Source organism: Mus caroli, unplaced genomic scaffold (assembly GCF_978045245.1).
Source record: "Mus caroli unplaced genomic scaffold, Mus_caroli_1 scaffold_10, whole genome shotgun sequence".
NCBI lineage: Eukaryota > Metazoa > Chordata > Mammalia > Rodentia > Muridae > Mus > Mus caroli.
The window spans coordinates 63,555,193-63,575,270 of NW_028227265.1; the positions used below are offsets into that span (position 1 = coordinate 63,555,193).

The 20,078-nt window shown below is 39.7% G+C and overlaps 1 protein-coding gene across 3 annotated transcripts in view; it reads right to left on the reverse strand.

Moving 5' to 3' along the window:
• Marchf1 (membrane associated ring-CH-type finger 1) overlaps positions 1 to 20,078 on the reverse strand; it is a 481,764-nt gene that overhangs the window by 186,136 nt on the left and 275,550 nt on the right. For all 3 annotated transcript variants that reach the window (XM_029480932.2, XM_029480927.2, XM_085843942.1), the window contains exon 3: positions 2,548 to 2,598. In XM_029480932.2, coding sequence (XP_029336792.1) covers positions 2,548 to 2,598 — 51 coding nt within the window. The remainder of the gene's footprint in view (positions 1 to 2,547; positions 2,599 to 20,078) is intronic.

Consider the following 20,078-nt stretch of genomic DNA (forward strand, 5'->3'; position numbering starts at 1 on the left):
TATATTTCTGTTCCTTCTTCTTTTGTAACTAAGACTATAGAGAAAAATCTAAGTAGGTGTTTTGCTACCCATGTTCTTTATGGCTCCATTACACTGATTCTCATACACTTGAAAATTTCAACATTTTTACATAAAGTTATTTTTGGCAATCTTAAAGAACACCGTCATTCCAGTTTTAATAGTTTCTTCTCTAACATTTTAAAATGAAAGAATTCAAATATTTGTAGGTTTTGTCATTTCCTACTCTGTAGCCTACAGGATTATTGAAGAGCTTATCATTTAGTTATTCATAAAAGTAGTGAGGAACCAGCAGTGCATTTATCATTTCTGACTATCATTCTGACATAAATGCAAGGAGAGTTATATTGAGTTAAGAGATTCAGATTCACAGAAATCACCAGGGGTTGGTAGTTGAGACTTTTCTATAATACAATGAAGGTAAGATAGATATTCATTTATCTCCAAACTGACTGTCAGAGAGTCTTCAAGAAGTCAGAGATCAGAAGTAACACTTTTGATTTTATGTACTTTCTAAAGGAATAATCTAAAAGGATGAATGTTGTAAACACGTTGCATTTTTCATAACAGCAGTTTGAGAAGAAGATACACATTTGCTCCTAGATAATGAATATTTGGTGTGATAACAGAGCTGTCAGTCCTTTGACAAGCTTCTAAGTTGTTACTTACTCAACATTATTCTGCCAAGAAAGACGGCACTGTCTGCAGCTATGGGTGGGTTCATTCTTATGAGACTTTGATGACAGGCATTTAGAAGATGCTTTGCTAATGTAAACTAAATGAAGAATTCCTTCAGGTTGCTCGTTTTGTGGTAGGGGGAGTAAGTCTCTCTTAGGGAGTTTAGGTGATTATCCTAAGACCACATGGATAGGGAACAACAGAGCTGAGAGTTGGATTTAAAATCTCACCCTCCAAAGTGGACTCAACTAGAAGGGTACATTCCCTCTCAAATATCTTTGGAGGGACTCTGATATGAATGTAATTCAAAACCTTCAGTAATTTACTGTCATATTTTCATTAGTATAATAAATACTAGATGCAATGCTGTTATCCAGAAAAGACTATTCTGAACTATAATTTTGGAGTGTGAAGTCTAGGAACTTCTATTGCTTTTAGACTTTTCACGGGGCAGGAAGAAGGAAAGCACACTATATAGAGAATTGGTGGTGTAGCAAACGATGGCAAGGGGAGGCTGCTCCAACAATACCCTTCAAGGGCTTTCCTCCACTAGTCTGCCAACCTACCACTCACTTGCATCACTTAAAGGTTCTACTACTTCTCAGAGTATCAAGCCAATAATACAGAGGCATCTGAGCAGTACTCTCCACTACACCAGTTTTGAGACCTGTATGGTCTACAAGCAAGCATATGAATGCTGTGTTCTGGATCATCTTTCAAAGGATGCTACTGAGGCAAGCTGGGTAGTTGGAAGCATTGTAGCCATGTGTTCTTCCATACAGAAATGTCTACGTCCAAGGTCAGGGATACACTCCTGGAAGCATGTGGTATTCCAGCACATGGCGTCTCCCTATAAGATTTGTGCTCAGGGATCCAGCTGAAGAGAATGATTACACTCTGGAGCTCTCACTTTTCAGAGAGTGACAAAGTCATTTGTTTCTGGGAACTAAGCAGAAAGTAGAGATTCTCTAAGTGGGAAGCTGCAGTTAGCATAGATGTAATTTCTAGATCCACCATAAAAACTAATAAAAAATTACTAATACAAAATTAAGGCTAGAAATATAGAAAGCCCTGAGATGGAATATTCCCTATGTTAAAGCCATCTTGATCCTGCCAATGTATTCAAAAATCAGAGTGACTATTTTGAAAAATGGCTATATATTATATTTTACTTCCCAAGCCCCATATTTGCCTATCACCACAGTACCCCGTATCTGCTCATCACATGGTTCCCAAATCTTCCCATCACATGGTACCCCGTTTTAAAGAATGGCTCATGAACTTTGCTTTTTCATACTAGTATAAAGGCTAGAATATTTTTCTAAATTCATAATAATTCAATGGCTTTGCTTCCTGGCTTGAATATAAACTAAGTCTAGGGAGTATTTTTATTTTCGATTCTATTGATTCTGTAACCTAAATACAGATAAACTAAAGTTTTTATGAAATTGATTTTTAAAAGCTATTATGATGAAAAGTGTACATTTCAGTGAGGTTGACATTTTAAATCAATGGGAACTGCCATTATTGCAGATACTTTTTATTTGAGTATGTGTTGTCCCTATGGTATTGGAAGTGAAGGAAAAAAGAACCATAATTCCCAGTACATAGTCTTTAGTACTCTGAAAGTAGCAAATTACCTTCTCTATTGAGAACAAAGTGGAAAGACAACATATGTGATTGTGTGAAAGCATAATGTATCTCATAGTAAAAGTGTGAAATAGTTCAGTCCATTAACCAGTCATATTTGACTATTATCAGACATAATAATTATATATTAAACATTATCAATATTCATTGAACTTGTAAAATATAGAAATCAGTAAATAAGAACACAGAGAGGTCACCTACTTTTGATATGTTACTTGATCGACTTGCAGATCGCCCTGGGGACTTTTCATTCTGAAAAATAAAATTAAAAACACGATTAAAGAAAAGGATGGTCCTGCTTTTCACCGCCAATAGAATACAGCGCAGTATACATAAGTTTATGGATATTTTCCATATTGTTCTGACAGGTACACAAATAGCTGATGCAAATGGCTTTTATCAGATTACATTTCTCTAATACACAGCAGTATATTGTTAATATGCTCCAATTAACTTCAAGGTAGCAACTGAGCTAGCAATATTTATTTACATGAAATTATTCTTTCTACAAACAAACAAGCCTGAACGTATGCAATCTCTTTGCAATCAGAAGCCTGTAGTATAGCCCATTGCTTTTCCTTTTGTATTTGCACCCAGGAAATTCCAAATAAATTCAGGGTCCCCATGCAAGTAAACATTCTGTGCTAGATATTCGGGAGATACCGTCAACTCGTGTTCTGGAGAAACACATTTTATTGGTCTTTTCACATGCTTGTAAGCACCTGACCTTTAAAATTTAAAATGCTCTCCAAGTTATGTCTTAAGATTTAAAACTTGAAAATGTTTTTTAAAATGTATACCCTGCTCTTGTCTCCTTTGCACTTTGTAGTTTCGAAGAAAAAGTGCATTAAAAGTGCTTTTGAAAGGCATTTTTTCTATTCCATGAAATTTTAATGTAGAAAGCAACCTTAAGGAATTAGGCCTCTAGTTTGAAGACAGTAGATTTCAGGAAACTACACGCTTGAGATCTAAGTCAGCTCAGGCCTGGAACTTCTGACTGCTGCTCTCCATCTACTATTTCTGTTCTGCTAATTCTCTGTTGGAAGATAAACGAGTGGAAAATCAGAGTTTGTGGATACACACACAGGGTGCAGAAAGTGTTTGACTCAACGCTGTCTTCCTGACAGGAACTGAGCAATTGTGGTACCCACCCAAGAACAAACCATTCAAAATTCCTGCATAGAGATGCTGGCGAGGATGTGGAGAAAGAGGAACACTCCTCCATTGTTGGTGGGATTGCAAGCTTGTACAACCACTCTGGAAATCAGTCTGGCGGTTCCTCAGAAAATTGGACATAGTACTACCGGAGGATCCAGCAATACCTCTCCTGGGCATATATCCAGAAGATGTCCCAACCGGTAAGAAGGACACATGCTCCACTATGTTCATATCAGCCCTATTTATAATAGCCAGAAGCTGGAAAGAACCCAGATGTCCCTCAACAGAGGAATGGAAACAGAAATTATGGTACATTTACACAATGGAGTACTACTCAGCTATTAAAAAGAATGAATTTATGAAATTCCTAGCCAAATGGATGGACCTGGAGGGCATCATCTTGAGTGAGGTAACACAATCACAAAGGAACTCATACAATATGTATTCACTGATAAGTGGATATTAGCCCAAAACTTAGGATACCCAGGATATAAGATACAATTTGCTAAACGCATGAAACTCAAGAAGAATGAAGACCAAAGTGTGGACACTGTGCCCCTTCTTAGAATTGGGAACAAAACACCCATGGAAGGAATTACAGAGACAAAGTTTGGAGCTGTGATGAAAGGATGGACCATCTAGAGACTGCCATATCCAGGGATCCATCCCATAATCAACTTCTAAACGCGGACACCATTGCATACACTAGCAAGATTTTGCTGAAAGGACCCAAATATAGCTGTCTCTTGTGAGACTATGCAGGGGCCTAGCAAACACAGGAGTGGATGCTCACAGTCAGCTATTGGTCGTATCACAGGGCTCCCAATGGAGAAGCTAGAGAAAGTACCCAAGGAGCTAAAGGGATCTGCAACCCTATAGTTGGAACAACATGATGAACTAACCAGTACCCCGGAGCTCTTGTCTCTAGCTGCATATGTATCGAAAGATGGCCTAGTCGGCCATCAATGGAAAGAGAGGTCCATTGGACTTGCAAACTTTATATGCCCCAATATAGGGGAATGCCAGGGCCAAAAGAATGGGAATGGGTGGGTAGGGAAGGGGGGGTGCTATGGGGGACTTTTGGGATAGCATTGGAAATGTAATTGAGGAAAATATGTAATAAAAAATATTAAAAATTAAAAAAAAATTTCTGCATAGACACAGGGAGTATTCTCCAGATTCAAGCACTACTAAGTTGGCAATATACAACTGCTGGGGGAGGGAGAATCATTTTCATTAGAAGATATGGCCACGAGTAGGCTTTCTATGTTCTAGTGGATGGCCCCAGACCCATGCAGTCTGACTGAAATTTCCTAGGATGTGGACTTTTGGTAGCAAGTGTGCTTTTGTGGATTACAGCCATTGCAAACTGTTGCTGTGTTCCAGCTGAACATTTGACATCCATCTCCTGTAACCACTGATGTCACCAAGGAGCATGTTATTACAGACTGGGATGAGTCACAAAGATGTGATTAGTCACACCTCACAACAGCCTGGGATGAATGTGCATGCTGCCACAAACGTGTTTCCTTGATTAGGTTCTTCTAGTGATGGAGAGCAGGACTTTGCTCCTGGCAGCTCAACTCTTCACCCAGACAGTAGTTAACAAAATCAATCAATCTTATTCTCTCACTGAAATTCTGAATTTTGACACATTATCATGTGGAACATAGACAAATACACCACACAAAATAATACACTTGGGGGGTGGGAATGCTTGTAGTAGTGACAGGGGTTATTTAGTTTGCACATTTTTCGTTTAGATGACACTTGAGAATGTGTTTGAGGAGTGGTAGTGAATCTGCTACACCAAGAGTGAAGGAGAAGGAAGAGGAAGAGGAGGAGGAAGAGGAGGAGAGGGAAGAGGAAGAGGAGGAGGAGAAAAGAAGAAGAGGAAGAAGAAGAAGAAGAAGAAGAAGAAGAAGAAGAAGAAGAAGAAGAAGAAGAAGAAGAAGAAGAAGAAGAAGGGGAAGGGGAAGGGGAAGGGGAAGGGGAAGAAAGAAGGGGAAGAAGGGGAAGAAGGGGAAGAAGGGGAAGAAGAAGGGGAAGAAGGGGAAGAAGGGGAAGAAGGGGAAGAAGGGGAAGAAGGGGAAGAAGGGGAAGAAGGGGAAGAAGGGGAAGAAGGGGAAGAAGGGGAAGAAGGGGAAGGAGAAGGAGAAGGAGAAGGAGAAGGAGAAGAAGAAGAAGAAGAAGAAGAAGAAGAAGAAGAAGAAGAAGAAGAAGAAGAAGAAGAAGAAGAAGAAGAAGAAGAAATATAACATAGGTATACTTAACTTTCAACCCAAATGGGACTTGCTGCTATCTTGAAATAAAGTAGAAGTTCAATTCAGTTTCCAATGGAGAAGAGTTCACCACAGGGGTATGCACATACTCTGAGCCAATAACTTCCTTCAAAACAAGCAGCACCCATCTGACAGTTTGGTATTTTTAGAGCTGTTTAATATAAAATCTATTGTCCCCATTTTCTCTGAATACAGGTCTGGGCACTGAAAGTTGAAGGTGAGTTCAGGGAAGGTGAAGATTTTTCACAGCTAAGTTCTCTAGTGTTCTCCGACAGCTCGTGGAAAGGCAAGCTCATCACTGAAGGTAACGGGCAGAGGCATCATGGAGTATACTGTCCTTGTGTTGGTTGGTAGGTATCTCAAGGTGAGAGAAGACCTTGCCATTAGATGTATGGTGGTATACTGGCATTAGTATGAGTAGATGTTTGACGCTGGTGAACTTGAATTTTACTGTCATAAAACAAGGAAGATGATATCCCCAGGATTGTTATAAGAATTGAGTAAGTTATAAAACCATTTTTCATATTACAAGGTTATGACATTTCTGTTGTTCACACCCAGAGAGCTTTCCACCAATTTACAGTGACCATGCAGATTATAATAGCCACAATTTTCCCCTACAGACATCTTGGGTTCTCTGTCTTGCAGTCCTATGATGGATTATATTCTGACCTGTAAAATTTAAGCACTAAAAATGATTGGATAACCAATTGGTGTGCTTTTCTCTGGGAAAGACTAATTCTTCCACTTTAGCATTCCCTAGTTGCCTGTAGTTCTTTGGTATAATTTAGGCTTAAGGCTTTCCCCCATTCACTTTAGCATGTCTGTTACTCTCATCCCTATTGTGTTCACATTTGTGCCATCATGTTGGTAAGGCTTTATGGATATGGCTTCTGACAGTACTAGGAGATGTCAGAGCAATGTCAGAGCAAACTCCCTAGTCCTCTGTCTCTTGCAATCTTTCCACCCTTTCTTCTGCTATGTTTCCACATCAAATGGGCACCCCCAAATGTACACATGGTAACATTATACAGACTGATAAGGTTATATTTCCGACTGCATGCATATATACATACACATATATATGAAACAATAATTAATGGAAAATGACATGAATTTGAAAGAACATAAAGAGAGCTATATGGAAGGATTTAGAGTGAAAAAAGGAAGGGAAGAAAGATACAATTATATTAAATCTAAACAATCAAGAAAGAAAATGAAAAAAATTGTCTGCCCAAGATGCTAAAGGACATTGTTTTCTTGTTTTGGAAGCAAAACACCAGAGGGACTTTCTCTGCTGGAAAACTTCCAAAGCAATCTGTCTAATTTGTTGCTAATTAATTGGGTGGCTTGTTCCATTACCATTGAAATGACATATTCTTCTTTGTATATTAGTGAATGTGGTTGTCATACCTCATTATAATGAATTTTATTACTTCATGTTAAATTAAATATAAGCTATCTCCAAATCTAAAACATCTTATGATTACTCAAATTATACTGACTTTGTAGGACAGGAGAACTTGGAACATAAGAGAGTTTCTGGCTAATCTATATTAAAAAGTATAGGATTATTGAATAGCAATGTTGGATCTTAACACATTTCTAACATGCACAGAGAGATTCAGAGTTTCAAAGGAGTATTTTTTAAATTAATTTATTTTTACACTCCATATTTCATTCCCTACCACCCTGTCCCCTCTGACTGCTCCACATCCCACACCTTTTCCCTACCCCCTGTCTCCATGTGGGTGCCCCCACCTTCCCACCCCACCTGACCTCTAAACTCCTTGAGGCCTCCAGTCTCTTGAGGGCTAGGTGCATCATCTATGAATGAACACAGATCCGGAAGTCCCCTACTGTTTGTGTGTTGGGGGTCTCATATCAGCTGGTATATGCTGTCTGTTTGGTGGTCCAGTTTGAGAGGTCTCCAGGGGGTCCAGATTAATTGAGACTGCTGGTCCTCCTATAGGATCGCCCTTCCCCTCAGCTTCTTTCTGCCTTCCCTAATTCAACAAGGGTCAGCTGCTTCTGTCCATTGGTTTGGTGCAAATATCTGCATCTGACTTTTTCGGTTGCTTGTTGGGTCTTTCGGAGAGCAGTCACAATAGTTTCTTTCTTTTTTTTTTTTTTTTTTTTTTGGTTTTTCGAGACAGGGTTTCTCTGTATAGCCCTGGCTGTCCTGGACCTCACTTTGTAGACCACGCTGGCCTCGAACTCAGAAATCCGCCTGCCTCTGCCTCCCGAGTGCTGGGATTAAAGGCGTGCGCAACCACGCCTGATAGGTCCCTTTTTGTGAGCGCTCCATAGCCTCAGTAATAGTGTCAGGCTTTGGGACCTCCCCTCAAAGGAGTATTTTTAAGATTTTTCAAAAAGTGTCTAATTTTTGGTTGGTCATGTATACATCCGATATTATTATTTTTGTTGTTATACTGAATTTTCTTTCAAATTCAATCTTGCTAGGTATAGCAGAATTTGTATATGGTGTGTGTGTGTGTCCGTGTCCGTGTCCGTGTGTGTGTGTGTCCTCTGCCATTCTCCACCTTATTCTCTGAGACAGGTCCTCTCCTGGAATCTGGAACTCACTGTTTCAGCTAGACTATTCCTTTAGGAAACACCTGAATTTTGTCAGTCTGTGCCCCTACTCCCCAGTGCTGGGGTTTGCAGTTAGGACCAGTTTTTAATTGAGTGCTAGGGATCCAAACGTAGGCCTTCATGTTCGTACACGTGCTTTGCCCACTGTGCCAGAAATGGGAAAGATCAGAAAGGAAGTGTGTTTAAATATACATTAGGACTAATGAGATGGTCCAGAAGATAAATGGTGCTTGCTGCCAAGGCTGACAACCTGGGTCTGATCCCAGGGGCCCACATGGTAGGAGAGAACTCAACAGTTGTAGATGTGTTCTCTGACTTCCAAATACATGCCATGGTAGCATACATCCCAGCATGCACGCCAAATTCTGGATGTTAGAGGTGCTTGGATGGTTTAGTGGGGAAGTGTGTCCTGCCAAGTTGGACCACACCCTATCTCATGACCACTGAGAAATAAACTTTTACTTCTTTTGAGTAATTATATTTTCACTCATTACAATGGCCATTTCTACCTTCTTAATGGAAATATTACAAAATCAACAGGGTTCTCTTCACAGCAAATATTCAGAAATGCCATGTTTATGAATCTATTTAATAACAAAAGCATTAAATCTTAAGAAAATCAACTATAAGATAAAGCTTGCTGAGGATCATAAATCATATTCTCAGCAGATGAAGGCACAAAGCCATTCTTAGATGGGAAATATAGTTTTGTAAAATATAATTTTTATAAAATTGACATACAAGCAGAACATATTTTAAAAAGCCAGGCTTCTGATGGAAATGAGATCTAAAGTATTGGAAATAAAGGCATCTGAAATTGATCTAAATTGTACGATGGCTTTTATGATGGGGAGGAATTGATGCAAATAAAACAGCACCCAAAAGCTGCTGGTTTATTTAATTACATTATGTCTGGAAAAAATAGTTTATTTATACATGTGTGTAAGTTGCCAGAGAAGCCAGAAGAGGGTGCAGGATCCCCTGTTGCTGAAATTATAGGAATGTTTAAACTGCCTGTTGTGGATCTGGAAACCAAACCTGGTTGTCTGCCAGAGCAGTGAGTGCTGTTCACCTCTGTGCCATCCCCTGCCCTCCAAGAAGGCTTTGCATGTTAACAAAGAAAAAGACAAGAGGCAGAAACTCAACAGGAAAATGATCACATGTAAGAACAAAACTTCACAAAAAATAAGGACTACTGATCATCAATGCACACATGAGGACACCGGTAGAGCCTCAAGCAGTCAGGGAGAGACCAGCTGAAAAAATGTTACTTTGTCCTAATAAAGGAAAACTACAAAGTAACCAGCTCTTGTGGATGAGGGCTGGAGAAAAGAATATTCTTAAACATTTCTAGTAACGTGATTTTCTTTTTGTAGTTTTATTTGGAAAACAACCTGGCAACATGTAAGATTATCATTTTATCCAATAACATTGGAGGACCAATGTTTTAGAAATAAAGGTACTATTATGTAAGTTTACATGAAATAAACCTTATTTTTAACAGAAACAAAATTCATGGTAACAGAGGTATGCTAAATGTTAAAATCTCAAAGTTTGAAATCATCATCATCCTAGACCTGGCAGGAACTCAAGGCGCCTGCCTCATCCAGGTTGTGTCACCTGGCGCTTTTCCAAGCTATGCCAACAGGGGGCACCGCAGGCAAGCTGGGAGGACAAAAAGGAAACAGCTGGATGTTTCTCCTGGGAATCCTCCCAGCTTCTGCATGGGAAACTTGCCTTTAAACAGCTATCTTACTGTCTTGCATCAGTGGCTGAACACTGGGAAGGTTTCCTCTCAACACAGAAGCAGGCTCCCGGCACGTTTTAGAGATGCCAGCACCAGTAAGCTAGTTTCAATTTTGTGGAACCTCACCAGTAGGTTCTGAGTGATTCTAATTTCTTTCCTTTCATACACAGAACTAGGAAATAGGATCCTGTATTGTTCTGACATCCTGATGTTCTTTTCCTTCTTCGTTTCCTACTTAGTTAATGACCCTGGATAGCCAGTCACGCAAACTTTATATGCCCCAGTACAGGGGAACACCAGGGCCAAAAAATGGGAATGGGAGGGTAGGGAAGTGGGGGGTGGGGGAGGGTATGGGGGACTTTTGGGATAGCATTGGAAATGTAATTGAGGAAAATATGTAATAAAAAATATTAAAAAAAAAGAAAAAATATTATCACCAGCAAAAAAAACCCTTTATAATAAAAATTTCATATCAAAACAAAATTTTACTAAAAAACTGTGTGTGTGTGTGTGTGTGTGTGTGTGTGTGTGCGTGCGCGCGTGCATGTGGCATGATATGTGGTATGTGTAGGAAATGGGAAGACACTTTGTAGGAGTCATTTCTTGCTTTCCCTCCCTGTGTGTTCTGGGATAGAACTCAGGCTGTCAGGTTTGACAGCTAAGCCTTTTTACATGCAAAGCCATTTTACCAACCAGACAAAAGGGTTGTCTTAATTAACAGAACAATGCTGTTTCTGTTTGGGTTTCTATCACTATGATACAACACTATATCTACAAGTAACTTTGGGATGAAAGGTTTTATTTCATCTTACATCTCTCAGGTCACACTCCATCACCAAGGTAGTTCAGAGCAGGAACTTGAGGCAGGAACTGAAGCAGAAATCACGGAGGGGAACATCCTATTTTCTTTCTCTTCCACATGATCTAATTCGTCTGATTTGTTTAACAACAACATCCACCTGCCCAGGGATGTAGGTAGTTTTTTAAAGATGAAAAATCCTTTAAAATATCTCCTGAATAACTTCTTTATAAGGTCAAATCCATCCCTTCAATTCTTACCTATGGATAGTGGGAAAATGTGAAAATTTGATTCAAAGAGATAGAGGTAGTGGGGAACAGAATATTTGCCATCTTGGTTCAAATATAGATCAACTTACAACTTACAAGTTCTGTGACCTTGGGCTAGTAACTTTGCTAAACTTTATCTCAGGCCAATCCTCTTACCCACCCACACCCGTCTCATAACTAAGCAGTATTATTTTCCCAACAAGTATACACTTGTTGTTCACTTTCTTCACTAGGATACAAGAATTGTGGTAAGTGAAATATTTGCTTTGTTCTGTAGCTAAATCTCCATCGTCTGGAATAGAGTCTAATGCATTGCACACAAAGTAAGCATAAATCATTACAACTTATTATCTGGAAAGCACCAATTAATTTCTCTGTAAGCTACAAGAATAGAGAGTTTTGTGCCTTTGTTCAGATACCCACTTATTCCCTATTGTGATTTACTACGGTGATATAAGTCCTTTATAATACTAGAAATAACTGTAGCTATTGTCCCCCCACCCCCAATCTAACTTTTCACAGAGTGCAAAGACTCATGGTGAAATGGGTAGTGTGCCCACAACATGTAAAACACAGTGCCTAGCCAGGCAGTGGTGGTGCACGTCTTTAATCCCAGCACTTGGGAGGCAGAGGCAGGCAGATTTCTGAGTTCAAGGCCAGCCTGGTCTACAAAGTGAGTTCCAGGACAGCCAGGGCTACACAGAGAAACCCTGTCTCTAAAAACCAAAAAAAAAAAAAAAAAAAAGAAAAAGAAAAACACAGTGCCTGAGGGATGCATGATGAAAAAGTTCTTCTTATTTTTTTTTAATTCAGAGCTACAAAAAAGAAATAATCCACAGATGACAATAACTTATATTACATCTAATGAACATAATAAAAATTCCATAGTACTGATCAAGCATGCTTTTATTCCATTATTGTTAACACACGGGCATTTTGTGTTTTTGTGAGGTAAAAATTATTTTCCACTAAATTTCTATAAAATGCAGTTTATTCTATTGTTATTTAACTTTAACTGTACATCCCATCTCAGGTTTCCCCCCTTACTACACAAAAGTGAAATCCCTAATAGATTATAAAGGCTCCAATGCATTCAGTACTACCTGACATTAGCAAAGGTAACGACTGAGGAGAAACAGAGTATAGATCTGTGATTAAGCTCTTCTCTATGACTTCCTGTAGGTCAGGTACTGAGACAGAGGTACTTGTGTATAACAAAGCTGATAAATGCCAGCGAGATTACAGTCTAGAAGACTGTAATGGTGACTTTTTGCTAGTGTCTGCTATTGCATCTCACTGCTGCTGGGAGCAGAGGATTAGAAAAGATGCCAAGTGAAGACACCATTGTTGATTACAGCCCAGAGCAATGACTCTGCATCCTGAGTGTCTCCTCTTATGTCTCTGGATTTTAATAACTGCAGATATGGGACCCTAACATTCAGAGTTTAGATCTGCAAGCTTCTGCCAATCTGGTGCCAAGGTCTTAGGTACTCAGAGGGCAAAGATAGCACTGGAAGGGCTTCTCACTTGTCTGTTGATTTCTACCCAGATAGGGCAAAGGGATTCTAGACAGGTGATTGGTGACATAAAAATACTCAGTTTTGATTCTTTTTGGTTCAGAAAGCCCTTGAAGAGACTTGAATCAGTGTTCAGATTGGTCTGAATTGGTATAATCAATATAAGCTTGCTAAAAATGTATCTTAATCTGTTCTCATCTCCTTAAAGCAAACTCCTTCTTCTTTTCTTGTCAGAAGCTTCTACAAGAGAACCCAAGTTCTCCTAGGAACATTTATACTGTTTGGTGAAACGATGTTATGTGGAGATGAGCCTGAAGACCTTGTTTCAAACAAGGTATCTAATTAGGTTACAGAATACATTTAGTATTGGAGCTCTTGCATATTTTATATGGCTATTCCATACTATTTTCTTCATATCATTCAATGTGTTGACATTTGTTCCCAATGAAAGGCATCTTTGAATTGATGAGAAATACATTATCAACCACCTGCAATAGTCTCATTACATACAGAAACATATGCTGAATAGCCTATGCCTAGAAAAGGGTTGTGTCTTATTTAAAATGATGGTTTAAGTAATATTCTCTGCTGAGTTGTGAGAGATCTCTGAGACAATACTCTTCTCAAGTGCTAATCAGAACAGCAGTTGTGTGTTCTGTTTAGGAGTTATGATGCATAAAACTATTTCCATCATGAAGACAAAAGTCATCAATGAGTACATGGTGAGATGCAACAATGAAGCTGCAAACCTTGGAAGGGTACTTTAAGGTATAAATTATTCCAAACACAAATCTCTCAGTTTCCCCAATTTAGTCACTAATCTCTGTATCCTCTTTATCTTGTTTTTCATTGAGACAGCACTTTTTTCTAAAAGAACATAAGTAAAAGGGAAAAAGAAATTCTCAGCTCCATGGCTCACATTTCAGACTCTGTCCTTTTGTCCATGGAAGAAGATGTTACTCTACCATAGAACTGCCAAAGAAATCAAACACCCATAATGAAATGTTACACAGTGAACACAACTATACAATATTTAGGCTTTCTTTATTTTTTCTTTTTGTGATTTATTTTATTTTTTGGATGCAACCTGAGGCCTTGCATATACCAGGCATGTGATCTATCTACAAAGATACTCTTCAAGTGTCATTTCCATTTGTTTACTCTGCAAGATTCATATGTGCAATAAATATTTGTTCATATCACTGCAAAATCTCATGTTTTGGTTTTGAATGGTGAAAAGATGCTTGAATCTTACTCCATGTGATACAATAGAGAGTACTCTCATAGAATTACCATTCACCTTGTCTCTATTCTGCTTATGTACAAGGACAGGGACAAATCTAGAAGGACTATAGACTTGTTCAATGTCATCATTAAGCAAACGATTCGAAAATTATGGAGGATGATCATTATATAGGAGAAAATTCAGTATGGTGAGAAGGACACAGACATACTTGACATTTATGTCAGGGAGACAGGAACAATCACATTCTGTGCTAAGTGTGGTAGAAGAGTGATATCAAATTTCCAAAGCACCCGATATCTTTAATGAAAGACAGAGACACTGAAATGTCACGAATTCAAAAATTCCTTTCTCTTAAAGAGTTTTAAAGAACGCTATTCAGAATTTATCAACTAAAATAGCATAAAAGGTAATAATGTGAAATCCACTAACATGACATTCAGAATAAAAGCTCAGGAGGAAATGCTTCTCTCAGAAAATAGTTCAATTATATTTAATCACTTAAAGTTCTTTTATGTGTTAATTTTCAGAGATAATCTTTATTTCATATTACCACCTTAAAATTAAGGTACATTTCCTTTAAGGAATGGCAAAAGCAAGCACCCTAGAGCCTCACAAAAGCTTTTCTCTATTACAAATCTTATAGTGGATTGTAATTCTCTCTGACATGATATTCCACACATAAGTCAGCAAACCTCAGTGATGGTTTTAAAAAAGAACAAACTGTGGCTTACTTTTCCTTGTCACAACCACTTTCTCTCATGTACTAATATGGAAATGTACTACATTGTAATTTTATATGTAATATATAAATTATATGTCTCTCTAGAGAGACTGCAAACTGAACTAACATGGGTTCATATTCATTTAAAATGAGAGACTTGTTGATGACTGCATAGTAGCTGAGAAAATTCAAACAAGCTGAGCTCTTGAAAAGACGGATGGTATTGTAAAATCCTCCTGACCCTATGCCCAAGTTCCTACCTCTCCCTGCCTCTCACTTCCCATGTTCTATATTAACTGACCTCAGCTCAGGAAATATGTGTTGTTCATCAGTGTATACTATGATCCCAATGAAGATCCTGATTCATATCACCCTTTCAAGCCATAATAGCTACTGTAGCCCTACAATAGTTGACTCAGTGTGACTAGGGTATCTGTGCTCTCCCTAGATGCTAAATTCATGGGAAAAGTGTGGAACCATATCTAGAGGCTGTTTGACCCCTCAGGGATAGCCATTTATGCTATGATGGGTGAAATTGTCATACTACTAATAATTTTGTTTAAGTGTCTCGCAGAGCATATTTCCAGGTAGCGTTCCATAAATAAGGTGAACCTTCTGGTGCTGATGGCTTTCGAAAATCCTGATTGTGCCCCCCCCCCCCCGAAAGTGATCAATGCATGGATAACAAAGATCCTTGAGACTACCATGTAGGCTGATATTTATCTCCCACTTGTGTGACATGCCTCCAGAGTGACACTCGTTGAGGGCTGATAGTCAATGACGGTAAGATCCTGAAAGATGGGATATCCTAAAACAGGCACAGTCCAGTATACTGGGAATCCTCCAAGGTGGGATTAACAATGGCACCCCAGCTCCCACTAGACTGTCAAAATTAAAAACAGAAGGGTAGGTATATATAGCAGGAATGAAGGGACTGTCTCTTTATAAATACTGGGGGCCTCACAGCAGCAAAAGTATCTCCTGCTGGAGGACCTAACTGAGGACTGCCTGAAAGACCAAGAATTGCTGGTGTAGACAATGCCAGTCAATTAGGAACTGCTGTTTAGAAGAAATGCTTTCTTGGGATCAATGGCAAAATAGGTGGAGATTATTAAAGGAGCTTGGAGCAGTGTTCAGGGAGCTTGTTGGAGCATTTCTCACTTGCTCCCAGAGTCTGTGTGGTTGGTTCCCCCACCACCTCACCTCCAACCCCCAAGGTCAGGTAAGGACAAGTGATAAGTAGTTCAGGGCACAGGCAACAACAATAGCTTAGTTAATAGGCCAAAACAGTGTTTCTGAGTCAAGTGGAAGACACAAGACTCATGGATCAGAAAGGAGATTGTTACCATTAGTGTATCTATAGCCAGAAGTCAGTAACATGCTGGTGTTTCATAGCCCCATCTCTAGTGGGCAACTGGATGAAATCCAGGTGGATATATTGTGATTTTTATAAAAGGAGAAAAAACAAGCTACAGATAATGCCTACCATTGGATGACAGGGTCTACACTATTCCTCTTTTCCAAAACTATATAAACACACTTTAAAAGAGAGTGTACTACTCTCACCCATCTCTGTGAGATTCATATATCCCCTCTGAGCCCTCCTTGTTAAATAGCTTCTTTGGGTCTGTAGATTGTAGCATGGTTATTCTTTACAGCTAATATCCACTTATAAGTGAGTGCACACCATGGCTTGTCTTTCTGGGTCTGGGTTACCTCACTCATGATAATCTTTTCTAGTTCCATCCATTTGTCTATAAATTTCACAATGTGATTATTTTTAATGGGTGAATAGTATTCCATTGTATATGTGTACCATATTTTCTTTATCCATTCTACAGTTGAAGGACATATAGGTTGTTTCCAGTTTCTGGTTATGATTAATATAGTTGCTATGAAAATAGTTGAGCAAGTGTCCTTGTGGTAATGGTGGAGCATCTTTTGAGTATATCACCAGGAGTAACATAGCTGGGTCTTGAGCTAGATCCTCATATTTTGAAAAAATATTAAATTGATTTCTAAAGTGTTTGCACCAGTTTGCTCTACCCCCAGCAATGGAGGGTATTTGGATGTGGGGATTTGGATGGGAATAGGTGGGATCAGGTGGGGGGAGGACAGAGGGAAAGAGTACTGGGAGAGACTATGAGAGGACAGAGGGAGAGAGTACTGGGAGAGACTAGGAGAGGACATAGGGAGAGAGTACTGGGAGAGACTAGGAGAGGACAGAGGGAGAGAACACTGGAATGGGTGGAACAGCTCTGGAGTGAGCTAGAAACTTAGTACAGTAGAAACTCCCAGGATTCTATGATGATGACCCTAGCTAAGACTACCAACAATGGGGGATAATATGGAACTTAAATCAGCCATTTCCTATAACTAGGCAAGAATTCCAATGGAGGGATTGGGACACCAACCTAGCCACAAAAACTTTGACTTACAATTTGACCTATCTACAAGATATGCTTGGGTAAATATTAGGTAGAAATTGAGGGAGTGGCCAGTCAATGACTGATCCAGCTTGGGACCCATGACATGAGAGGGAGAGCCCACCTCTGATTGTGCTAATGATATTTTGCTATACTTGCAAGCAGAAGTCTAGTGTAACTGTCATCAGAGAGGCTTTACCCAGCAACTGATGGAAACAGATGCAGAGACTCATAGCCAAACATTAGTTGGAGCTTGGAGAATCCTGCAGAGGAATGGGAGGAAGAATTGTAAGAGCCAGAAGGATCAAGAACAACACAAGAAAATGCACATAATCAACTATCCTGGACCCACAGGAGCCCACAGAGACTGAACCACTAACTACAAAACTGACATAGGCCCTCTGCACATATGTAACAGATGTAGCTTGGTCTTCATGTTGAGTCCTAAAAGCAAGAGCAGGGGCTGTCTCTGACTCTGTTGCCTAGTTTTGGGATCTTTTCCTCCTATTGGTAGGACTCATCTAGCCTTAGTAGGAGAGGATGCTACTAGTCTTTTTTTTTTTTTTTTTTTTTTTGGTTTTTCGAGACAGGGTTTCTCTGTGTAGCCCGGGCTGTCCTGGAACTCACTTTGTAGACCAGGCTGGCCTCGAACTCAGAAATCCGCCTGCCTCTGCCTCCCGAGTGCTGGGATTAAAGGCGTGCGCCACCACGCCCAGCGCTACTAGTCTTTTTGTAACTTGATATGCCAAGGCTGGTTGATATCCATGGCTGCCCCTTTTCTGTAGGGAAAGTGAGGAGGAGAGGATGTTGGGGCAGTGCGTTTTGGGGAGCAGGACTGGGAGGAGAGGAGGGAGGGAAACTGCAATTGGAATATAAAACAAATTAATTAACAATAATTATTATTATTTTGGGGTTTTGTTTTGTTTTGTGGTTTTGGTTTTTCGACACAGGGTTTCTCTGTATAGCCCTGTCTGTCCTGGAAGTCACTTTGTAGACCAGGCTGGGCTCGAACTCAGAAATCCGCCTACCTCTGCCTCCCAAATGTTAGGATTAAAGGCATGCACCACCACCGGCCGGCAATAATTAATTTAAAAACAAAAAATCTGAAGAAAGAAGAGAGCGTGAGCATACTAGAGCAATCTTCACTTCAAGCTCCTAGCCACGGTTAGGATGACCTCTGAGATGGGGAGCAAGGGATGTGGGCAGATTCTGACAGACAGGCAGATGGAAAGATAATAGTTATGGTAAACTTTCCAAATGTCAGGTTCTTCTTCATCTTGATAAACTGAGACCAAGGCTGACATCCTAAAAGGAAGGTGTGAGTGATTTTTATTTTTCCTGTTTAACTCTCTGCCTGAAAAAGGCTCAAATAGTTCATTCCTGACCAGGACTTGTTTATTTACCATAAGGTTGTGGAGCTCTTGGCTTCCCTAACTTTAAAACAAAACAAAACAAAACAAAACAAAACAAAACAAAACAAAACAAAACAAAAACTGTCCAGCTCTAAACTGATGCAGGAAGACTTCCTCAAGACACTTAAGACATTCTTCATGGTGGATGGTCATACTCATAACTCCATCTCTGATTTGTGTGATTCCCTCTCCCTCTCTTCTCTCCCCCTCTCTTCCCTCCCCTCTTCTCCCTCTCCCTCTCTTCCCTCTCCCTCTCCTCTCTCTCCCCTTCCCCCTTCCCCTCCCCCTCCCTCTTCCTCCACCCTCTCCCTTCCCCTCCCCCTCTCCCTCTCCTCCCTCTGTTCCCTCTCCCTCTGTCTCTCCCTCTCCCTCTGTCTGTCTCTCCCTCTCCCTCTGTCTGTCTCTCCCTCTCCCTCTGTCTGTCTGTCTCTGTCCCTCTATTTGTCTGTCTCTGTCCCTCTGTCTGTGTCTGTCTGTCTGTCTTTCTCTGTTTCTCTCTGTCTCTGTCTGTCTGTCTATCTTGCTGTTTATTTCTGCATTTCTGAAACAAGCCTTTCTTTACTAGCTAAGCATAGAAGAAAGAAAAATGGAAGACTGCTAACATACAATGCTTCCATTATCAGGATGTTCATAAATCTATGATTCATGGAAAATTGTGGCCGAGCACAATTGTACTCTAAAATCACACATGGCAGTTGTGGTAAACAGTGAAATGACAAATTGGCGAATAGAGAATTGAAAACACTCCTGTGTGGGTAGTTTACAAAAAGATACTCACCTTTCTACTCTCCAGCTATGGAGGATAGACTGTGACAACTAAAGAAAATATTTCTGTGTCACTTACTACAAGGAAAAGCCCTTCCCGTTGTTACAAAACACCATCTGTCAGCATGGACTTCTCTTCCACTCATTTTGTGGGTTGATATGTAAGTTAACTCTTTTCTTCCTATATAGCTCTACTATCTCCTGAATCCTCTGAGGCAAACTGTGACATAAAACTAGTACACCATGATGAAGGAAGAGGAAGGCAGAATGTTGATTCCCCTTCTGTTACCCACAGTATCGTCTGATGTATGATTTCACAGTTTTCTTGCTTAAGATTATAAATGTGTGTGTCTCTGTATTTGAGTTTCTATTTTTATGTATACCTTACAACAGGTAATGGGTTTAGCCCTAACGTGATTTTAAATATTTTTAAAGCAAAGGCAGAATCTAAGGTTGTATTTACAACTTTTTATGAATACATGATCAAAACATAGAGACCACTGACTTAGAGGGACTGTCATGAACATTTACCAAGTCCCTCTGTTGAATTGTGTTCCTAATGTAAACTCACTCTATCCTAACGCCTCTTCCTCAAGCTTGCTGTGCTCTCTGAATGAAGTCAAACAGTTATGACAGTCAACTGACCAGTACTAAAAGGGATTAACTTACTATGTCTGAGAGACTAGGAACTGTCACTTTACATATGAAAAATAGGGACAAAGAAGACAGGTGCTGCAATCTCAGGCACTGCACCCAGCCCTGTATCTCACATAAAGACCACAGTTGCTCCAAAAG